The sequence below is a fragment of the Dichomitus squalens genome, assembly GCF_000275845.1.
Source record: "Dichomitus squalens LYAD-421 SS1 unplaced genomic scaffold DICSQscaffold_1, whole genome shotgun sequence".
Classification (NCBI taxonomy): domain Eukaryota; kingdom Fungi; phylum Basidiomycota; class Agaricomycetes; order Polyporales; family Polyporaceae; genus Dichomitus; species Dichomitus squalens.
The window spans coordinates 1738979-1761344 of NW_006766883.1; the positions used below are offsets into that span (position 1 = coordinate 1738979).

At 55.8% G+C, this 22366-nt stretch overlaps 8 protein-coding genes across 8 annotated transcripts; 3 read left to right on the plus strand and 5 right to left on the minus strand.

The window, feature by feature from the left end:
* Positions 1 to 62: 62 nt before the first annotated feature.
* Positions 63 to 2845, plus strand: DICSQDRAFT_45950 (uncharacterized protein; the record flags this gene model as incomplete). The annotated part of the gene is made up of 2 exons (XM_007359741.1): positions 63 to 1887; positions 1974 to 2845. 2 exons carry the CDS (start codon positions 63 to 65, stop codon positions 2843 to 2845), a joined length of 2697 nt encoding a protein of 898 aa, XP_007359803.1.
* A 3752-nt stretch (positions 2846 to 6597) lies between these two features.
* DICSQDRAFT_24872 (uncharacterized protein) lies at positions 6598 to 6963 on the minus strand (the record flags this gene model as incomplete). The annotated part of the gene is made up of 1 exon (XM_007359688.1): positions 6598 to 6963. A coding segment is annotated over one exon (366 nt), but the record flags the coding sequence as incomplete, so codon positions are not given.
* Positions 6964 to 7533: 570 nt separating this feature from the next.
* On the minus strand, positions 7534 to 8457 carry DICSQDRAFT_151365 (uncharacterized protein). The gene is made up of 5 exons (XM_007360384.1): positions 8331 to 8457; positions 8157 to 8263; positions 7921 to 8057; positions 7808 to 7861; positions 7534 to 7748 (listed from the first exon to the last, which is right to left on the minus strand). Exons 1-5 carry the CDS (start codon positions 8422 to 8424, stop codon positions 7727 to 7729), a joined length of 414 nt encoding a protein of 137 aa, XP_007360446.1. The 5' UTR covers positions 8425 to 8457; the 3' UTR covers positions 7534 to 7726.
* Positions 8458 to 9645: 1188 nt separating this feature from the next.
* Positions 9646 to 10868, plus strand: DICSQDRAFT_164822 (uncharacterized protein; the record flags this gene model as incomplete). Its single annotated transcript, XM_007360385.1, has 4 exons — positions 9646 to 9777; positions 9852 to 10575; positions 10649 to 10773; positions 10854 to 10868. The coding sequence occupies 4 exons, from the start codon at positions 9646 to 9648 to the stop codon at positions 10866 to 10868; spliced, it is 996 nt and encodes a 331-aa protein (XP_007360447.1).
* A 1006-nt stretch (positions 10869 to 11874) lies between these two features.
* On the plus strand, positions 11875 to 15101 carry DICSQDRAFT_131257 (uncharacterized protein). Its single transcript, XM_007360386.1, has 8 exons — positions 11875 to 11994; positions 12050 to 12210; positions 12262 to 13037; positions 13088 to 13183; positions 13236 to 14129; positions 14185 to 14308; positions 14365 to 14879; positions 14936 to 15101. Exons 1-8 carry the CDS (start codon positions 11933 to 11935, stop codon positions 14987 to 14989), a joined length of 2682 nt encoding a protein of 893 aa, XP_007360448.1. The 5' UTR covers positions 11875 to 11932; the 3' UTR covers positions 14990 to 15101.
* A 224-nt stretch (positions 15102 to 15325) lies between these two features.
* On the minus strand, positions 15326 to 15917 carry DICSQDRAFT_45773 (uncharacterized protein; the record flags this gene model as incomplete). Its single annotated transcript, XM_007359724.1, has 3 exons — positions 15326 to 15575; positions 15635 to 15733; positions 15847 to 15917. The coding sequence occupies 3 exons, from the start codon at positions 15915 to 15917 to the stop codon at positions 15326 to 15328; spliced, it is 420 nt and encodes a 139-aa protein (XP_007359786.1).
* A 1327-nt stretch (positions 15918 to 17244) lies between these two features.
* Positions 17245 to 18137, minus strand: DICSQDRAFT_47839 (uncharacterized protein; the record flags this gene model as incomplete). Its single annotated transcript, XM_007359860.1, has 3 exons — positions 17245 to 17423; positions 17473 to 17517; positions 17573 to 18137. The coding sequence occupies 3 exons, from the start codon at positions 18135 to 18137 to the stop codon at positions 17245 to 17247; spliced, it is 789 nt and encodes a 262-aa protein (XP_007359922.1).
* A 267-nt stretch (positions 18138 to 18404) lies between these two features.
* On the minus strand, positions 18405 to 20847 carry DICSQDRAFT_46451 (MFS Git1p-like glycerophosphoinositol permease; the record flags this gene model as incomplete). The annotated part of the gene is made up of 19 exons (XM_007359777.1): positions 18405 to 18618; positions 18684 to 18779; positions 18836 to 18856; positions 18915 to 18949; positions 19008 to 19038; positions 19092 to 19152; positions 19201 to 19234; positions 19307 to 19356; positions 19408 to 19522; positions 19578 to 19593; positions 19651 to 19717; positions 19746 to 19789; positions 19855 to 20009; positions 20071 to 20102; positions 20164 to 20245; positions 20305 to 20489; positions 20566 to 20641; positions 20712 to 20740; positions 20805 to 20847. The coding sequence occupies 19 exons, from the start codon at positions 20845 to 20847 to the stop codon at positions 18405 to 18407; spliced, it is 1386 nt and encodes a 461-aa protein (XP_007359839.1).
* Positions 20848 to 22366: the final 1519 nt, after the last annotated feature.

Sequence of the window (22366 nt, forward strand, 5' to 3'; positions counted from 1 at the left end):
CATCCTAATCTCTTCCGTCCACGGGCGTAATACTGTGCTCTCTACTACTCTATTGTTCCACCATGACTACAATCCCTGCTCCCACCATCGTACTCCCTAAGGAGGAGTGGGCCGACGCCGATTTCGACCTTCCCGACGACGATCCCATCCATGCATCCGACGCTGAGTCGGACAAGGAGGAGGAGGAGGACTGGGATATGGAGATGGATCTGGGAAAGACGGGCGGAGCCAAGGCGCAGCTTGTCCTCAAGGGCATGGCTGCGAGGTCAGGTTCGTCCAAAAATGCTTCCCAGGTGTTCACCATCCGTCCTCCGCCCCCACAAACCCAATCTACCGACGAAGAAGACGACGATGAGGGCGTGTCTACCATCAAGGTAGCCGCACTACCCAAGGCTGCCTCTGCCAAACCACCGCAGAGTCCCATCGACGAGGATTTCGAGGATGGCTTCGCCCTGCCGTCGGACCTTACCACACTCTCCCTCCGGCCTCTATCTCTCGCTCACCGCACCTCTAAGTCATCTCTCGAATGGGGCGACAAGGACCAGACTTCGTCATCTCAATCTTCTGACACCTACTCCAACTTCGGCTTTGCAGATAACTCGCCTTCATCCAACTACACCTCGGCCTCTCTTCCGGAGACTGAGACGGACGAGGATGAGGAAGAGGATGATATCCTGGATGGTCTTGACGTCCCAACAGGGCTCTTCGAGTCTGGATCTGGTGCGAGGAAGCTAGGCAAGATCCTCGAGCTCAAGAAGAAGACCGCCTTCGCCGACGACCGATTGAAGGTCGTCTCCCCCGATCCCGAGGATGACTTCGAGATTGGCCTCGAAATAGGCAATGATACCGAGCTTAGTCCTAGTCGCCTGCTGCAGACCGCCCAGGCAGTCGTGCGACCCACCACATCGTCTCGCAGCAAGAGCGCGCCACCACGGCCGCCCGTGGCACTCCGTCCGCCGTCACGGTTGAAGAGTGACCGCGCGAAGTCTCCCAATAATCCCCCCATTTCCTCTATGTCGCAACTGCGTCGGATAACCGCTCCCGCCTCCCCTCCCCCGAGCAGGACAGCACAGCCCTATCGCGCGCAGACGTACAGCCAGGCTGTTGCGTCTCCCTCCTCAATGACCTTCCTCGCTGCTAAGCCGGGAAGCCTCCGTGTCCAGAAATCGACGTCAGGACTTAAGCCTCCATCGCCGCCGGTATCGCGGAAACTTAGCCGCAAGGCTTCCCTACCGTCCATGTCAGAATCCAATCAACCCCAAGCGTCAGGCTCTGGGTCGGGTTCTGCGGCTTTGGGCAATGCTGCTGTTGCTCGCTACGAGACACCTACGGCGTCGTCCAGGGCGAAGGTGCATACTGCTACGACAAGTCGCTTGCACGGCTTGGACTACTATGTTCCGCCTACACGTCCCTCCACCCCGTCTTCCAATCCTGCGGCGCTCCGACTGACAATGCCTACGTCGTCGTCAAGAATGAAGTCCCGCACGCCAATTTCCAATGTATTTCCTCAACAAGCAGGCCCTACGTCTGCTCCTCCAGCCCGCGCTACATCACCTCTGCCTCCTGCCCGTCCTCCTTCCCGTCCCCCGTCAGCTGCCTCATTAGCCACATCAGCGGCGTCACTGCGGGTGAAACATTCCCCCAGCGCAAGTCTCCCTTCCGCGCCGAAGGTGCTGAAGAAGCCGAAACGAACACGCACGTACGGCGACGGGACGGAACTTGACTTGTTCGAGGATCTCCCAACAGACCGTGAGAAGGAGGGCAAGTATCGTGTACAGCCGAAAGGCTATGGGAATCGCGTACCCGGCGCGTCGTATCCAAAAACTTCAGAGCCCTCAGCGACGGGCACGATTCGGCGAAAAGCGACCCGCAATTTCTCCGGAAGTGGTAGCGGTGAGTGGCACATTGCTTTGTTGTTTCTAGGCTCCGATGGTTGACATCGTCTGCGCGTCTCTTTACAGAGTCGTCAAAAGCGCCAGCTCCGAAGACGCTCAAACGCACCGCCCGGATTGAGTTCCCGTCGAAGTCAACAGAACCGACAAAGCCGGAGTACACCAAGGATGCGGAAGCGAAGAAGAGAAAGGTTACGTCTCCGCCACATACCAGGAGAAAACCGACTCTTATTCGCAACTTGGGTGGCGCTGGCGCGGCCAAAGGTACGAGGATTGTCAGATTGCGAAGATCTGCACGATACTCACACCTACACCACGCTGTAGTCGTCGGGGAGATGAAATGGAACCCAACCACATTACGCTGGGAAGGGAACGACTCCGCTCTTAAGGAGTTCGACGCCGCGACAGTATCGACTCGACCTGCCCTCATCACCCACCTTACAGGGTCGTCCATCGGCTCGCCAGTAGGGTCGTTTGCTTCTGGTGCCCGTGTTGTCGGCAACATGATCTTCGACCCCAGTCGCATGTGCTGGATATCGACGCTCCCGCCAGATGAGGATGAGCCGGACGTCTTCGCCGAGCTCGCAGACGACGAAGATGATGATGACTGGGAAACGAAGGGCGGCACGATACGCCCTGGCCAGCAGCTTGTCGGATCTCAAGGATCCATCGCCCCGTCCGACCAGTCGTCCAACTCCTCGGTCTCCCGTGTGGAGGCGCCCAGCCCGGCCCGAAGCCACACACGGAGCATGTCCGAGTCCGAGAGCGACCGGTGCTCGCGGGCGTCGATGGTCTGCGACGTCGACGACTCGTTCGTCGAGAAGTGCCGGCTCGCGGAAGAGCGCCACCGCTCGGAGCTCAAGAACTGGCTTTCCGTGGGCTACGATGTCTTCGCCGACCCCGACCGCTCGTACTTGTACGAGATCCGTGCGCTCGCCACGCGGCAGTATTGAGTATGCGTATGTATCATCCTGGGTCAATACTGGTACATACTACATACTAGCAGCTAGCCTTGGACGCTCACGGACACAATTCACACACACATCGACCCGGCTAGAGGTGTATAGGACTTATTCTCCGTCTCCTCTCGATATGCACACCTTGTTTTGTTCTTCTGCTTTGCAGCACCCCGCATCTCATGACACTACATGACGACCACTAACGACTTTCCTTATTGTTTTCTTTTTTTGTCTTTGTCCATAGCTGTGTCTCTCTCGTCCTGCTACCTCCTAGCCGCACTGCTACTGACTAGCTTGAGTTCCTTTCTCCGATCGTCCCGGTTATGCGCCTTTTTCGCTTTGTTCATATTGAGACCGGTCCCATCCGCTCCCCCTTCCCCGTTACCCCTCCGTCGCCCCTCTTCATGTTCGCTCTGTGTCTACTTCGCTCTTTGTTGTCTTGGATTTTACTCTCGTTATAGTCCCCTCCTGTATGAAGCCAAATCAATCATGAATATACAATTATGGTCTATCTCATTGACACTCTAACCTGCTATAACTCAATAGCATGCGAAGATTTCGTTGATCGCTCCAAACACACTGATAGGCACGCATATCGCAGCACATTAGGGTATATTTGACAGAACCTGGGCCACGAAACTGAGGCTCGAAGTGGCGCTGAGATCGCTCGAGATCATGCTCCACTTGACCTCGAGAGAACGCTGCTGCAGAATGATTTGTTTCCGAGAAGAGACTTGTTTGTGTGGTGAGTTCCCATGATGGAAGGTAGTGTATGGGGTCCTCCCTCTTCAGTGCCACGCACCGCGTGATGCCTGCGCGATGCGTGGTACGTTCAGCCCCCAGGGTATCCGGGGCACCACCGTACCAGAAAATTTGACACACACTCGCTCGAAGCATATATCCGCACGCTCCACTTTACTCAGAATACTTGCGTCTGTATCTCGAGCGAACGTCAGATAGCCCAAGAAATTCGCCCTGGGCTCTCTCAAATATACCCTATTGGAGTTCACGTTGAGATATCATTTGTCAACTCACTATGGAGTCGCTGATTGCCGGCAGCTAGCTATCAAGAAATAGTGCTGTCTGGTACGCTTGTGGACCTACGTAAACGGGGATCTGTTCTCGAGACAGTAAACACATACTGTACTAGCCATTGAAACAGTAAGTAGGTAGGTGACGGGAAGGGATGGGAGAGCTATAGAGGGGGACACGGAAACAAAACGACTAAGAACCACGACGACGTACGGAAACAAGTACACGATTCTTAAGAAACAGACAGGGGGTCAAGTAATACTTCACAGTACGAATAGATCGGGAGATAGACGGGCACCGGGTGGAGCGTGCGGTGATGATGACGGAGGCTCCAGACGCGTTTCACGGACGTCGCCCCTGAGGCGGCACGCGAAGACGAGCACGAGCGGTTGAGCGAGGGGTACGCGGACGGGGGAGGTTATGAATCAAGTTAAGGTAGTCAAGGCGATAAATACGTGGAACGAAGTACTCGGTCTCGCCCAATGGCGCCGAGAGTCGAAAGGTTGGGGGAGAGTAGGGGTGGAATACGGGAGGAGGGTACGATAGTCCTGGTTATACATAGAAATAGGGAAACAAAGAAGAGAGGAATGCATATGGCGACGGGGCTCTGCGGAGACGTGGGACTCAAGCCTGTGCTGATCCTAGCGTCTTAGGTCTGTAGAGGCGGCAGCGTCTGTTCGCTCCGAAGCCCCCGTCGTAGTCGAGAGGGAAACAAGAGGAAAAACCAGATAGAAAGTAGGATAGGGATGGCATAGCGAGGGCGACGATGCGACGATCACGAGAGCAACAGAGCGATGACAATACGAAAGCCATGTGAGGGGCAGTAGAGAGCACGCGCTAGCGAAGTAGGGTCGAGAGGCGAGGAAGGCGAGTTGGCACAGTTACCGTCGGAGGGAGACCCAACAAGTCTTGAGAATTGTGGGATTGATGAGGAAGCGCAGATAGGTCGACAACCTAGTCGAGCCCACTGATAGTCTTCCTGCGTTTCCTGGGCTGATCGTCCTGCATCTCGCAGTCCCCGTCAAGGCTGTACAAGAAGTCCCTCCGCGACGTCTTCTTGCCCATCTTGAACGGGCTCCCGAACGCCGTGACGCCGACCTCGCCGTCTCCAGTGGTAATCGCGGCCGTGCGGTGCTCCGAATGGCTGTGCTTCCGGCGACGAGTCCGCTTGTCCAGAATTGCGTCCATGAGGCCGGCCGTAGCCGCAGTCGCTTTGTGGCCACTCGAGCTACCGCTGGCACCGGCGTTGGACACGCTCCGCCCACGAGAGCGGCCAGGGCTGGTCGCGCGCCGAGGCTGGGACGCGCCGCTGCTTGTACTCGGAGGAGCATCCAATGCCAACGCTCGACCCTTCGGGACAGAGAAATATCCACTGTCAGCGCTGCTGGTGCTGGCGTTCAGAGCCCGGCGGTCATCCGCATCAGGGGTACGGAGGACGGCGGCGCCACCAGCCGGGGGATCGTCATGGTCGTGGAAGATGTCGCACCAGAAGAGCGTTTGGTCGGCGTCGTCCATCTTCACTTCGCCACCGCGCTCGTCGATCTCCATCTTCGAATCCGCGGGGTGGTCCGTCGACATGCGAGAATCACCCTTGCCCACACCAGCGAACGGAGAGAGCAGGGTAGCTGCCGGCAAGCTGGCAACCTTGTTGTTCGACTCGCTGTCCCCTTGGCTACGGCTGCTCGGGCTAGGACTCCCGGGCATTGGGCACGGACTAGAGCCGATGTTGATCCCGTTGATGAACATCTCCGTATGCGGGGTGTAGTCCCCGGTTGGCGTCTTCCAAAGCTTGTGCACCGTTGGAGTTCTCACTATCCCAGTGACGGCATCTGGAGCATATGGAAGTGGTAACTCGGGTCCAACGCCATCGGGATTCCGACCCTCATCAAGAGCGCGAATGAGCTCCGCATATTCAAAGTGGTCTACGACGGTAGACGATTCGCTAGAGAGCCGGAATCTGGGCGTAGTTGGGACTTCCCAGCCCGGCTGGTCGAAGCGAGACTGGATAGAGTCGTCCCATCCACAAGTGTCGTGGGCGAAGAGTTGACGCGGGGACATTGAGAGGAGGCTTTTCTCGCGCGGGGGGCTGAAGGCACCGAGGTGCTTGCGCCTGATCCTTGGGACAAGTTCGTTGGGACTAACGTCCAAACCACGCACAGTGGGGCTTGCCTCGCATCGAGCGAGCATCGTCAGAGTGTAGTCGTGAATCTCTTGCCCTTTAACCGGACTGTTGAATCTCCAAGGCTGCCTGACAGGCATCTTCGCCGGTGAATGCCGGAACGCAGGGGTCATGTCAGGGTAATACGGAGACTCCGGGGGTATCCTAATCACAGATGGCGAACTGGGGAACCACGGCGCCGCCCTAGTAGGAGATATAACCGGGGTTTGTGGAGGCGTGCTCGAGAACGACGGGCCGTCCGTAAACGGCGGCTCGTCCTCGCCGGAGCTTAGGCCTAATTGCGCGTCGCAAGCGTTGTTATCGACAAATTCGCGGTTCAAAGTCTTCTCGAGAGCATGCATGGCCTCGAAAGATCTGCTGCGACGGATAGACTTGGATGGCGGCGACGCTTTGACATCCTTCTCGACACCTTTAGGGGCTGCCTTGTTCTCCTCTATGAGCAAAAAATGTCAGTTGATGGGAATTTACTAAGCAGCGATAACAGATACTCGCTATTGGAACCTCGTCCACCTCGGCCACTAGGACGTTCGTTGGTCTCGCGACGGTTGGCCATCGGGATCCCATGTTTCTCGTACACATGTCGTCTCCACATGGATTTTGCGTTCACTCCTGCGTACTGCCTGCGACAGAGAGTGCACCGGAGGCGGGGCTCCTCGCCTTCCTTCCAACCATCTTTCGCATCCTTCTTCTTAGTTGGGCACCAGCCACGAGGGGGCTCGAGCTGCGATGGGTAAACGACGGCGTTGGGGCCAACGAAGTCTTTAACATCAAGGAACCAGTCAGGATGGGCAGCAAGGATGTTGTACGTGAGACCGGTCTTTGGCTTCTGTTCGGCTGACCCAGGGAAGTCGGTGAACGGCGGTTTGATGAAGACGCAGCCAGGTTCGCCCGGGACAGGGTCTGGATTGACTGCAGCGCTGTTGTTCGCGGAATGCTGTCGCGGGATAGGCTGCATGCGGGATTGGGCTAACTGTGCTACGTCTGAAGTTTGCCGAGTAGTGGTGGGATGAAGGGATGATGTGGACGACCCAGAAGTGGGGGGTTCGGAGCCGAGGGAGGGGAAGGCACCCTCCATGTAGGAAGGCTTGTTGGAGGGGTTGTTGAGCGTGGTAGAGAACAATCGCTCAGGCATCGGAAAGAGGGGAAGGGAAAATGGGCGTGGTTATGAAGGATTCGCAGGGGCTGATGGTTAGGAGATGGTAGAGTCTGCTGTAGGCCTGAGAGCGCGAGTAGAGGTGGTGGAGGGTGGTAGGATGGCCGACGGTGGGTGGAAAGGGGCTGAGAGGGGCGGGGACGGCGGGGACGATGACGGGGACGGGAGCCACGATGGCAGAGTGCAAGAGAGAAGAGAGCAGAGACGGACTCCCTAAGCGAACACCCCCATCATCCTCCCAAATCAGGAAGGACGCGTCTCGCGCGTCCTGCACGTGATCGAGTCCTCCGCGTTAATTCACACACGCCCGTATCTGTGCTATCAACAACCTCGCTGCGGCATGCATGTATTCCCATCAACATGATACTAGGTGTTATACTCCGTACAGAACATCATGCCAGCTGAGCAGGCGGAGGGGCGAAACCGCTCAACATTGCATGTTCTACCCATCGCGACCGTCGTCGGATCCTGATAATGTCACGACGCACACCTCTCCCGCCCCCTTCCTGCCTCAAAACGCCAAAGCAATGTAGCTGTTACCCTGAAGCATCAGTGCCCGCGAATATAGTATACAGCCTCTTCGTAGACGTACCCGGCGATCAAAATGGAGCCGCCAATGGGCGTAATGGGGCCCAACCACCTGAACCTGCTCCGGCGGAGAGTGCTCAGAACCTCGCCACCCACGTCACACTGACAACTACTCACCGATCCCGAGCAAGCACCAACGCCAGAATGCTGCCAGAGAACACAGACGCCCCGACAGCGATGGCAGGTCCCGCGAATCTGTGCACAGCGAACCTCGGGTGAAGGGACACGAGCAGCAAAGCTAGCCCATTAAACACCTTCACCAGCGTGGGTCAGCGACTATCAAACAGCCACAATAATCGTCCGAGCGGGCAGAACAGCCTCAAGCTCGCACTCGCTTGGATCTCGACACTTACCGCATAATGAGATGCAGTCTCCCAGGCATGGACTTTGTCAGGGGTGATCCCCGGCCTTTTACGCAGGCCATGCGAGCCGAAAGCACCAGCGACGATGCCAGCAGCAGCTTTGTCCGACAGCGGCCGACTGCAGTCAGCACCGACAAGATCTAACCCCGGCGTAGTATCCTTCACCTAATAAAGCTCCCGTCCTCCACAGCAAGGCGGGTCCAGGAAATGCCCCCGTGGCGCGAGGAAGCAATGGGGTAGACGGCAAAGGCCCTGACATGAGTATTCAGCTCTTAGATGAGGTGGAGTGATCAATGTAGAAGGTTAGGTTGTGATGTGTTGTACTGCTCACGCGCTGTTCGGCGGCGGCTCCGTCCAATTGCCGGGCGTTGAGTGCCGGATTAGGCAACTCTTCCACTGCAGCCGAGACACGCCTTTCGGACATGACGTCCATCCTCGGTTGGCCGTCGTATGCGCGTTGTCTCTCGCGTTCCGCAAGGTGAAAAAGAGGAATGTTGTACACCATTACGGTGGGCTCGTGTCCTTGCCATTTATTGCATTGCATTGCTGAAACATTGTTGTTCAATGGGTAGGTAAGCGACCGACGACGAGGAAGCATTCGCAGACCCGAGTGGGGCAACAACGAAAGAGGTGAGCGGATTCGCAGACTTGCATATGGCCTGTCTCCTGCGGATCATAATTTGAGTTCACAGCACGTTGTCCCGCCGGTCGTGTTATTTTGCGGTAAGTGACGCGCTACACAAACCCCAACTGCGCCCTTGCACAGTACCTTAACAGACGTTCCTGGATCCCCCTCGACCGTGAGAGCCAATCAGGAGGACGTAATGGTCGTTCACCGATGTGTTCCGGTGCTTTTGACAGCCCGCCGTCCCAATTCTACGCCGCTAGCACAAGGCGGAGTATCTCTGCACCGCAGGCTGTTCGGAGGCCTGTTCCACAAATTTTGGGAGTTCCGGCCGCGGCTGCGGATACAATGCCATCCCAGTGGTCTTAACAAGATATGGTATTCTTTGAGCTGCGTCGAAGTCAGCAGCAGCAGCATCGGTGCTTCTGTACGTTGTGCAGGCGGAGTAGCGGCTCTCTGCACGAGGCCCTCCTATATGTTGAAGAAAAAATCATAGATTAAACCCCGATGTTTCTTCCTATTTCGGCATCGTGCACGATGACTGCCTTCCCGAGTCCTTGAGGTAAAGGTTTAAGCTACAGGTTTTGATTAGTGCCTGAGTGACTGCGTGTCGAGGACGTGCACACATGGCGGTAGATTTCATATTGACCAACCACGAACCGTGAACTTCAGCGTCGGCTGCCGAAGTCCCCTTCTGTGCCACGAGACAGCGGCATCCCTTTCATATTCACTAACAAAAGCGCAAGCGTTATTCCCCGCTACATCGTGCTCACTCTCACCCCATCTTCAACCCCGTTCTCTCTGGTTCGTCCGCTATCCGTCGTATCTCCTTTCCAGAGACAGCCCCTATAACGGATGGAATATTTCGATCTGCCCACCAGCACCTCATCCTCTAGCAGCAGCACTGCATCTCAGGCGACCGGATGGAGGGGCACTCAGCATGCGACTATAACATTAGAAGAAGGGGAGGAGAACGTCCCGACGCCGGTACGTATTCCTGCCTGCATTCTAAACAACCTCGGCCACAGCACAGCTCACATTGCCACTGTGGGGCCGGTTAGGTGGGCACCCCCCTCGATCATCCCAACGCTATCTCGATCTCGACAGCATTCCATCCCTCCCTGGCTGTCGACGACTGCCCTCCCGACATCATTATCGTCTCATCTGACAATGTCCACTTCTACACCCATCGACACCGTCTCCTCGCCGCCTCCGCCAACCGCATGGGCAACCTCATACCCTCTGACGATGCGGAGGCCTCCGCCACGCCGATCACGGTGGCCATGCCCCACCCATCGCCCGTCGTGAACATCATCCTACACACCATGTACGGGCAGTCATGCGTCCACTACCTCCCCACGCTAGAGATGGTTGAGGTCGCGCTGGACGCCCTCGCCCTCTCGTATGGCGTCCCCTTCCAGCCATCGGCCCTGCCCAACCAGCCCATCTACACGCTTCTCCTCTCCTTCGCCCCATACCGCCCGCTCGACGCCTACGCCGTGGCGGGCAAGCACGGCCTCGAGGAGGCGGCCGTCGCCATCTCCTCGCACCTGCTCGCGTACGACCTCGCGCGCCTGCCCGACAGCGTCTCGCAGAAGATGGGGGCCCTCTACCTCAAGCGGCTCTTCCTCCTGCACCAGTCGCGCCTCATCGCGCTCCGCAACATCCTGTATAAGCCGCCCGCGACGCACCCGCCCACGGTCATGTGCAACGAGGTGTCCCAGCAGCGGATGCTGAGGGCGTGGGCGTTCGCCGTCGCGCAGCTCGTGTGGGACGTCCTGCCGAGTGAGTCCTCGCCGTCTGCTTTGCGTTGTGGAAGTTCCGGCTCGAGCGTGCCCGCCTCCCCGCCGGGGTACAGGTGTGTCGACGAGTGCGTTACAGGCGTTATTAGAGCCCGTTGGGGCGGCGATCGACTGCCCATATTGCTTGGCGGCGCTACATCGCCGCGTTCAGGAGGTCGTGTACGAGTGGTCGGCGGTGAAGGTACGTCGTCCTCGTCCGCTGCCGGTCGGCGGCTGGCTGACGGGCTTGGTACGCCTTTTCTTTCGAAGCGAACGATTTAGAGTCCCGATATCTAGCTGTGCTATGGGTCGGGATGTGTGATTGCGTATACGCAAAAATTGGCTCGAAGTCTGTCCTTGCTTTCTCACCTCGAATTTTCACAATGCCTGTCGCCACGACCCCCGATCGCCCTATCAACAATGTAGCCACTATCTCATGCAAGCTGTCTACCACCTATCTCGAATATACACGTTGTGTGGCACCGAGGTACACGGTGGGCGCACGCACCTGATACGGCAGGTGTACAAAAGCAAGAGAAGCAAGAGAAGCTCTGTTCCTGGTAATTGGTGTTCCAACAGACCAAGAAAACACAGCATCGTTTCCCTATAAGGGCCCGCCTCAGCTTTTGTGTATCAAGGCGGACACTTGTGGACCGATATCTACGTGACGGTAACCTAAAGATACAACCCCAGATTTGAGGGTCATACCACAGATTGGTCGTTTGGCACAACTGTATCTGGGAGCGAATCTGGGGAGAATGTATGAAGTCCTTCGCAATGCAACAGTCACATTGATTGATTTGTCACCACGGTCATAAACTAAATCGCCTGAACTCACAGTATTATGTAGTAGCGAATACAAGATCGATCGACTAGGCTGGCCGGCACGTCGATGCCGGCGGTTATTTGAGCGGACGGTGATCATATTGCTGGCCAGTCTAAGCAATGCTGAGAACCAAACGACCGAATGCTGTTTTGCAATCACAATTGTATGCACCAGTTGCTTACGGTCGGATTTATTGTTGGTGCTGCGTCTCTTGCGACCAGCTCGGTTGGCCGACAGTGACGTAGGGCGCGTCCAGAGCTTTTGCTTGCCATGTACTACAACTTGAAAAGACAGGAGGCGGAAGAGCCCTTCAACATCAACCCAGGTCGATTGGAAGAAATCAAGACATACCCTACATAGCTGCTGTCTAATTAACACAATCGAAATGGCAATTGGCCCGTTGAGCCACGTGATTGAGCAGCGATCAACGATTTTTGTTAAGCGCCCGAGTGCAGGTGCACTGTGGTCGGTGAGCGCGAGAGATTCGCCCATAGCTCGTCCTCCTTAGTCTTCCTCCTCCTCCGCTCGCTCAGCTATGGGAAAGGCTCAGAAGAAGACAGGGAAGGGCCGTCTTGACAAGTATTACAAGCTTGCCAAGTAAGTCACTGTCTCTCCGACACTTACTGTTCTTCTCCTTAGCATGTTTGTACAGGGAGCAAGGGTACCGCGCTCGTTCGGCCTTCAAGCTCATCCAGCTGAACAAAAAATACTCGTTCCTTGAGTCAGCAAGATGTTGCATAGATTTGTGTGCTGCTCCAGGAGGTTGGCTTCAGGTCGCAAGCAAGTATATGCCTTTGAATAGTGTTATTGTCGGTGCGTATACCTCCTTTTCTGCTCGCATCGCTTGAACACACCTTTCTGCAGGTGTCGATCTGGTACCCATTAAGCCAATCCCCCGCGTCGTCACCTTCGCTGCCGACATCACCACCACCAACTGTCGTAACCTGATTCGTAACGAGCTCAAGGATTGGAAGGCCGACGTCGTCCTGCACGATGGTGCGCCCAACGTTGGTACCGCCTGGGTGCAAGACGCCTACAGTCAGTCCGAGCTTGTGCTCATGTCTCTCAAACTTGCCGCCGAGTTCCTCATCAAGGGCGGGACGTTCGTGACGAAGGTCTTCCGCTCCGTCGACTACAACAACCTCATCTGGGTCTTCAACCAGCTCTTCGGCAAGGTCGAGGCGACGAAGCCCCCCTCGTCTCGTAACGTCTCCGCTGAGATCTTCGTCGTATGCCGCGACTTCCTCGCCCCCAAGCACATCGACCCCAAGTTCTTTGACCCGAAGCACGTCTTCAAGGATCTCACTGCGTCTGCCCCCGCGGAGGAGCAGGCCGTTGCGAAGAATGCGCAGGCGAATGTCTTCCAGCCGGAAAAGAAGCGCCGGCACCGTGATGGCTACGCTGACGGCGACTACACTTTGTACAAGGACTCCGGCGCCGCGGACTTCGTCAGGTGTCAAGATCCTATCGCATTCCTTGGGACATACAACAAGATCACGTTCAAGACTGACGAGGAAAAGGAATGGCAGAAGCTAGACATCACCACTTTGGACGTGCTCGCCAATTGTGAGGACCTGAAGGTCCTTGGCAAGGGTGACTTCAAGACCTTGCTCAAGTGGCGGATAGCCTTACGAGAGGAGGTGTGTACTTCGCACAAATGGGCGGCTGTAAATCCTCATGTGCGCTGCAGATCGGCCTTGAGGTCAAGACGAAGCCCACCGAGGAGCTGACCGAGACCGTGGAGGTTGTCGAAGAGGTCGACGAAGAAGCGCAGATCCAGAATGAGGTGCGTTTCGCGTCTTACTGTGTTCACACATACATCAATACAACTTCTGTAGCTCGAGCGATTTAACGCAGAAGCTGCCGCCCGTGCCAAGCGCGAACGCAGACGAGCGAACGAGATCAAGGCGCGCACTATCCAGCGTATGCAGCTGCGCATGACCGCGCCCATGGATATCGGTATGGAGCAGTCGGATGCCGCACTACGAGGCCAGGACGACATCTTCGAGCTCGATGACGCGTCTAATGCCCTGAAGGGTCAGCGCCCTGAGGCCGGCTACGACGAGTCATCAGACGAGGAGGATGGCGACGTTGAGGGAGAGGAAGAAGATGAAGAAGCATTGGATTCGGAGGAAGAGCGGGAGCGGAAGGTCGCAGGGTTGGAGGAAGAGCTGGACGGTCTGTATGATGCGTACCGGGAGCACCTCAGGGAGCGGGACGCGAAGTACAAGGTGAAGGAGGCGCGGAAGAATAACAAGCTTCGCGAGGAGACGTGGCTCGGTGTCGGCAAAGGCGATGAGTCGGACGACAGCGCCGCTGAGGAGGGAGGCTATGAGAGGGTTCAGCGGGCGAAGGCACGCATCGGCGAGCATGACTCGGACTCGAGCGACGACTCCAGTGATGAGGCGAGCGAGGCCGAGGATATACGGGTAGCTGGGAAGAAGCGGAGGCGGACGGACGGGCCTGCGGAGGGTCCGTCGAAGAGCAAGAAAGCACGGACAGCCGCCAAGCTTGAGGAGCCCAAGCCTGCTCCATCCTTGAGCCGATCTGCTCAGCTCTGGTTCGAGCAGGACATCTTCGCGGGGGCTGGCGAGGTCATGGTGGATGATGAAGAGGAAGATGAGGAAGAAGACGAAGATGAGGAAGAAGACGAAGATGAGGAAGAAGACGAAGATGAGGAAGAAGACGAAGATGAGGAAGAAGACGAAGATGTGAGCGAGGAAGATGAGGAGGCATGTCCAAGGTTCTTCTCGCTACCTTTTACAACATCTATAACTCGTTCTACAGGCTCCGTCGGGAGAGGACGATTTCGACGACTTCGAAATCGTACCACAAGATCAGGATGACGACGTCGAGATGTGGGACGTTGAAGGCGAGAATGAGGATGAGATCAAACAGGCGAAGATCCAAAGTATGTCTCATTTCGCTGTCGCTGACCGATTCGCAGCCAACGTAACAATTTTGCAGAACATGGGCTCATCACAGCAGAAGCCGTCACTCTGGCCCAAGCCCTCGTCAATCGCCAGAAGACCCGCACAGACCTCATTAACGATGGCTTCAACCGCCATTCACTCAACTCCAAAGAAGGCCTTCCCTCTTGGTTCCTAGACGACGAGCAGAAGCACTATAAGTCGAACTTGCCCATAACCAAGGAGGCCGTCGCCGCACTCCGTGCCAAGATGCGTGCCCTCGACGCACGTCCGATCAAGAAGGTCGCCGAGGCCAAGGCGCGCAAGAAGTTCAAAGCGGCCCAGCAGCTGGAGAAGGCCAAGAAGAAGGCCGAGGGCGTGAGCGAGACATCCGATATAACGGAGCGCGAGAAGGCGAAGCAGATCGAGAAGCTCATGGAGAAAGGCATGAAGGGCAAGAAGCGAAAGGAGGTCAAGGTCGTTGTCGCGAAGGGTGTCCACAAGGGCTTGAAGGGACGGCCAAAGGGCGTGAAGGGTCGCTACGTGATGGTCGACCCAAGAATGAAGAAAGAGGTATGCGTCTCCATCTGTCCATACCAGAGCGACGGGCTTATTCCACGCTGTCATAGATGCGCGCACAGAAACGGAAAGAGAAAGCGAACAAAAAGCGAAAGCGGACGTGATCCTACTGGCTCTCCTTCCTCTATCACTCTTCCCGCTGTATTCCTTACCGTCATTTTCGGGCTCGGTCATGCACGCACATTATGTATCCATGCATCCTATATCCCATTACGACTATATTGCATTACTACTCTTAGATGTGCGCGTACTCCTAGATATGTGCATGTCCTATATGAATTGCTCGGTTCCGCTGGCAAACGGGATAGCATTCACTTGGCGGTAGGTCATAGTCGAGAGCTTGTCGCAGTCCTCGAGGAACCGTTTCCATGCGTCTTCGGAGGTCGGATTGTAGCAAGCCACCTAATGCAGGCCGCGTGAACACGAAGTAGTCGAGGCAGCTAAAGGCGAAGGCGTACCTCGCAGCGCATGGTCTTCTGATTGCTCTCCAAGTCAAGTATGCTCTCGCACACCGCGCGCGTCGCAGGGACCTCGTCGTTCTCGATGCTCTGGAATGACGTGCGAGAATCAGCGACTTCCTCCTCGCTCTGCCTTACGCTGGCATTTGCGCGCAAGAGATAGTCCACTCCTCGATGCCGTATCTGCAGTGGCGGGCTGGGCTGGTTAGGCTGGCTATCCGACCCATTCAGGCTTCGTGACGGCAATCAGAAAAATCAAGTTCCAGGAGAATTCGACGTATAGCAACGTACAAAGCTTCCAACTCCTTGAGATACTGCTGCAATTCCGCAGGTTGCTGCGACACCGGCAGATTAGTCGAGCTGTCCACGCTGAATTGCAAATCCATCGGTCTGATCGCGGGAAAACGAAAGCGCAGATAGGTCAGTATACCTCCGCGGGGAACGGCTGCGACAAGGCCACATGCGTCGTGTCTCCTCCATGAGACGGCGATCACAATACTCACCGGTCGGGCATCATCACGTTGACGTCTGCTTGAACACCGGTCCAGCATCGGGACGCAGACAAGATCGGCATCGAGGGCTGCAGCTCTTCATCTTGCGTCTCGGCTGCATTGATCGAGGATGTCGATGGTGGCGTCTCCGAGACCGCTTGCCTGTCGGATCGCGATATCTCGTGAAGAATATCGTCTAGAACATCGGGCATGTCCTCGTATTTCGTCGGCTTCGGCTCCTCGAGTGTGACTTCGAGCGAAAGAGTCTTCCTATGATGGACAATAGGGGCAGAAGCCGAGATGTACGACGGGTCATCTATCGGCGTCGAAGGTCCTTTCGCGGCAGACGAATCGGGCGAAGGCGAGAACGAATGATATACTAGGCGGTGAATCACTTTCTGATGGGCAGGAGAGGTGTTGAGCAGTGGCAGGGGGAGGCTATTCGGCGCACGTCATTGATCGAACCGAGCACGCAATTGATGGTGGGGAGGTACGCACTCTGGAACAAATGTCACGTTGACAGCGGGGTTGTTGACCATCCACTTCCGAACTTTGCCGAACGGATGTTGCCCTGTAAGTGGCGGTACAAGTGTAGTACGTTGTTCCTTGGAGGTTCGTGTGAGTAACATATGGCCAAGACTGTGGTTAGACGGTTAGTATCAATCAAGCGCTCATGCGAGAATAACCTACGAAGCCTTCAGGACCACGTCAGCTGGAGCCAGCTGGTCCGGTATACTTCCGAGAAGCAAGTTCTTAACCTGAACAGTCCGACTGAGAGGCAGTCAGTCGACGCGGTAATAGCAAGACGGAGCAGACTTACTCGAAGTCTGCCACAAAGTGGCCCTTTCCGGACGCCAGCCCTTCCGCCATGTCTAGGTCTTCTCGGAAGCTACCACTGAGCCACTCCCCAACGCGACGTAATCGGAACGCGCCACTCGTGTTCATCGAGAGAGGGAGATCTCGTGGAGAGAAGTAAGGATAGAGCGCATATTCCCGGGGAAACATGGCTAAGGGATCGGTCAGGTAGGTTGAATGCGTGGCACTTATGGGCAGATACGCTAGTACAGGTATACGCGGGTGTTCGACAATCTACCGTTGATACATCAGTTTTTATTGTGCTCTGTCAGCAGAGCCAGCAAACCTGGTGGATTGCTCTACTAGTTAGTCGCGTCGCCGCCTCTAACGCTTGCTGACCCTTCGCAGTTATTCTGACCTGGTGTAGTTGTTGAGAGACAATTTCAAAATGCTTGCAAGATCTTTGACACCACATACCTTCCCCGGGGATGATGGAACGTTTTCGACGAAAGCTTGGCATAACCGAGATATTCGCTCGATCATGTCCGGCGGAATGGGAATGGGGAATGGCAAATCAAACTCTTGTGACGTGAATGACTTATGAAAACATGTATATCAGCTACGAGCAGAAAACATAATGATAGAGCGTACTCGGCCAATGACAGCAATATGCTCGAAGAGCTCTCGCACGCCGCTCCGCGTGCCCTCTGCTCGCAAAGCTAACAGCTTGCCTCGGCGTTTCAGCGAAATGTGCACATCGAAGTCTTGTGACATGCGCTTCAGGTCCATCCCATCTGAGATCCATGAGGTAACGAATTATGCACACGAAGCAAATCGACATACCCTTGCCCAGGATCAGGAAAAGCTGGCTAACCGTGACGGGCAGCTCTTCAAGTTGTAGCATCAGAAACACGAACACCTCTCGCGCAACGACTGGACTCACCGTTAGTGACGACCTCCGTTTTATCCCGCTTCGCTTGCTCCACGTCGGCCAGCTTGGGCCACTTCCAGAGCTGCTCCATGATAGACTCCGCATAGTCTGCCTTCTTGCGACTAGTCGAGCAATGCCTGCTCGTGCCCAGCTCTTGCACGAGAAACTTCCGCAACTGCTCCTTCGTGAAGGACCTCATCAAAGTGTTGAGGGTGGCGTTGTAGACCTCGGCATACTTGGGCGAATAAACATGAGGACGTTCCGGCTGATACCGATCAAGGTCAAAACGCGTTGGCTCGATGCCTGAAGCATTGATGGTGGCCAAGTAGGTTTGGACGCGCGAGAATGGCTCTACTACGCTTGTTTCCTGAGAGACGGAAGGAGCGAGCTTCCGCTGCGCGCTGGATGAGCTGCTGGACGCGTTCGCGTTGCTTGGGCCCGCGACCGGCGCAGAATCCGAGTGTTCCGGCTCATGACGTGGTTGGGTGGCCAGTGACGAGTTACAGCGGCATTTGGGAAGGGAACGACAAGCAGCAGAGAGCGAGTGCGATGCTCTGGCCTGGCGAAGGAGTGGCATTGACATGAGCAGAGTGCAGTACGCAGAATGTCGACGAGCCCTGACGCGAGAGCAGCCACTCAACTCAGCTAAACCGCGACATTTGCTTGGCGCCCAATACAGCGCTGTGAGCGTCTGAAATCGCATCCCTCCCCGGGCCGCTACCGGTCCTCACATGCATCTAGCAAGCACCGAAAATTACATTGCAAGCAGAGAAAGCACAGCGAAGTACAGCGGACGGGTCTCGTCGTAAAGGTCGTAAAACGAGCATGATTGCGTTCAATCCCCTCAAGCCTTCTTCTCGACGCTGACGCTCGAGGAGTCGTCATCCACGAGCCCATCCTCGTCCTCCCCGACCTCGCCCTCCCAGCCGTTCTCGGCTAGGTACTTGAGGAATTTCTCGTCTTCCTCCGCGAGGTCTACTCCGGTCATGTCTGGAACGAAGAAGTACGTGACGAGAATACCCGTAACACCGCAGATGGCTGCAATGATGAACGTCCACCTGTCGGAGCGTATGTGGTTAGGTGAACTAGCTCGGACTGAGGAGCGAACTAGAGGTTAACTCACTTCTTGCCCAAGTGGACCTGGATGGGCGTAAAGGCCTGTGTGCCTACAGCTGCTCCAGTCTTGCCGAGGGCTGCCGAGAGCCCATAGCAGGTGCCTCTGTGCCTCGGTCAGTGACTGAACCATGTTTAATTTGGCGGGACACCCAGGCTCACCGTACGGGAGTCGCGAAAGATCTGGAAGCACGCAATATTAGCATGAGCGGCATGATGTCATACGGTGCCTTCTGCTCACTCTGCGCTCACAAGGCCAAGCATGTCTCCAGGGCCCTGTAGAATTCCGAGTATGAGCATGTGCAGCTTCCTCCGAGGTCGGAGAGTCAGTTACCAGGTTACCGAAAGACTGCATCAAACCATAGCTACAATAGCCGGTCAGCCAGTCCGAGACCCAAGGCATAGCAGGAATGCGCACAAGATGACGAAAAGCGGGATGATCTTGGTGATCCTATCGTACGCGCAGCCGATGATCAGCCCTAAAGAAGGTCGGCATCTGCGCAGCGATACAAAACTCGGAAACTAACCGAAAACTAGGTAACCGCTGAACCCGAGGATCATCTAGGAGTCGAGATTTGAGCATTCGGAATTGTCGTCGGAAATACAGAGTGACATGGCAGATGTTCCACGTACTGTGTTACGTCGGCCAAGGGGGTTGCAAAGCAATGCACCAACGAACACACCTGTGCGCTGTCAGCTGATGACAACGGTTCGTATGTCATGAAATCGCATACCAGGCAACGCGATGGCACCCAGCAACAATTGCCACTCTGCCGTTTTCTTGATGCTTCCGTCGTGAATGACGCTGGAGATGATAGTACCGGAGAAAACGCCGTTGGGGAAAGTGACCTGTATGAGATGTATCGGTGAAAGGCTGCAACCCAATGCGTCTTCGAATTCTTACAAAGTCATATAGGAACCTGATCATACCCTCAGTGAACTGACACAGCAACCTCTCACATTCGAAGGTAACGTACCAAGCACCACAAGTCCCGATCAGCGGTTTCCAGTAGCGCTTCACGACAAGCCAATAAGGCACCTGCCCTGTGCAGACGGTGAACATCTCAACAACAAAAGATTAAAGTTAACTCGCTCTTGATGGCACCCTTCCGGAACCTGCCAGTGTCATCCACGCGCAGTCAGTCTCTACAACATATGGTCGCAGTCATAGAGACACTTACAGCAGTGTCGTGAGCATCCGCATCCGGAAGTAGAAGACCGTCAAGGGCAGGAGGATGCCGATTCCGAAGCACACGCGCCAGACAGTAGGCAAGTGGTTTTCACCGGCGGCGGAGAGCACGATGAGGAATACAGCCACCGCAAGCGGACCGCCGAACTGGTCGAACGGTAAGTCAACCGAACCATGATAGAGCCACGGTCGATGCTGGTGTACGTACGCTCAAGACAAAGTTCGTGACCATGATGAAAACTACATCAAGGAGAATCAGCCGTGTATGTTGGCTCAACGACAAGGATTTACAAAAGCGCACCAGGCCCTCTCTGCTTAAGCATTTTCTCATTGGCGGCCTCGCTGGCGCTAGTCGAAGAAGCTGGATACTCTCCACCCACGCCCTGAGTGATTTCCGAATTTGAGCGCAGCACTAGGCAATCTCACGCGACGTCATACGCACCACACCGGTTATGCCTCTGGCGATGGTTAAGAACCAGAACAGACCCTGAACGCTGCCGTGTGCGCCGTGTGCGGCGGTGCCAAGCGTTGCACCGATGACAATGAGCAGCGTAGTCGCAACGAGCGCTGCCTTCCGCCCAATGCGGTCGCAAAGCAAGCCGACCGAGACCTGGCCCAAAACCGCGCCTGAGAAACAGCCGAGAGTGTTAGTCCCACACGATGCCAGTTCAAACCTTAGATATTCCGGCATGCACGCACGTACCGACGAGGAGAGCGTTCGACACACGAGTTGACACATCCGGCGTATAGTCCTTGGGATACAGCTTCTTGAAGACCACCTAGATGCGCCCAGACGTATCGATCGTCAGCGTTTGCCATGAAACATGCGTCAGAGAGAAGCTAACTGACATTGGCCATGGTCATCAGGTTGTTCTGGTCTGCACAACATGAGGCCGCCGGTTCGCAAAATCACTTGACAATGAACAGGATTTTGGCACGTACATCCGTCGGAGATCAAGCCAAACGCTGCGGCGGCGATGGTCATGTACGCACTCAACGCCGCCCTCTTGGACATCGCGCTAGACTGCTCTGGCTTGGCCGAGGCCCGCTTTTGCTGCTGCTTGCCCTCGCCTTCGTACGAGTTGGCCGCAACGATGGCATCAGCGGTCTTCTGCGGAGAGTCGGCCATGATGATGGGCGTAGGGAGTCAAGGGACGCAGCGGCGGCGGCGTCGACAGGGAACCCGACCTCTATATGATACCAGGCTCCGACATCAAACACTATCGACGCGATAACCAGAGCTACAGGCACAACGAGTCCCTCTTGAAGACAGACGTCCCCGCAGGGACGAACAGTTGGAACAAGTGGGGGTGCGCACGTGTGTGATGGCGGTCGCATATTCGCGAGCTCGATGCGCCCGGCTTCACGGCTTGATGGCTGTGGGAGTGTCGCCGTGAGCACGTTCTCCCACACGACAGAGATCCGGACGCTTTCTACTGGGCCGATTTCGATGCAAAGGGGTCGCAGAAGGCAGCCATCTGCCATATTCAAGGACTTTTGTCTGGAGAGGCAACGGTTCTACTTACAAAGAGTTGATCTTGTGCGTCCCCTCTTCATCGACTTGTTGCCGATCAAACACGCCGGATTCCCTGCCATGACATAAGCACACAGCTGCCTGCACGTGGTCTCATCCATTAGCAGATAGAGGCGCCGGATCCCCTGTCCTACAACCGTGGAGGCTGTTATAGATATAACAGTGACCTCGATGACGGGCGCGCCGAGAGTTTGAACTCGAATTCACAGACCTTGAATCGTCGGAAACACTATGGCGGCGGAGAACCTTTGTTCCGTCTTCGATAAGAATGCCCCTGCCAGCCGTGTGCGACCGCGCCTTTGGGCAGCAGCACTGAGAATCGATGGCAGGATTTGCGACCCTGCTTGTGGTACACCTTGACGTGTTCGCAACGACGCAAGCGGCTTGAGTATCGTCTCGTGAAGTAGGACACGCTCCGCAAGACGTTCATGTCTCGCTACATGTCTCTAGCACGCTCCGCAAGACGTTCATGTCTCGCTACATGCCTCTAGAAAAGCCTTCATCATGCAGTAGCAACAAAGCAGGTACGGGAGGAAGCGGCGTGGGGATCGACGGCCGAGAGAGTTCGAATGCTATCCCAACCATTGGATGTGCGTCGGTTTGCCGAGGCTGTCTATCTCCGCCAGGCTAGGTCGAAGCCCACAACATCGTCGTCGTCGTCGTAGTGTCGGCCCCACTACTCTACATCTCCAGCTGGCGGACATCACAACTCAGCATGACACGCTTCATTTTGGGTTTCCGATATCCGCTCTTGCTGACCAGAGCTGTCCGGCGTTGTAAAGGACGATCTCGAGTGGACAGTCACGACGTATTGAACGCCCGGGTACAGGAACCGCAATTCAGTATGTCATACTCATCAGAGTGATCCCGAAGTGTCGGTCTGTGCAGTATACGGAATTGTGTTAGAAGGGTCATCGCGTCTGTCGAGTGTTCGTGGGTGCATATTAGGACTGGCTGTATCCTTTTATGT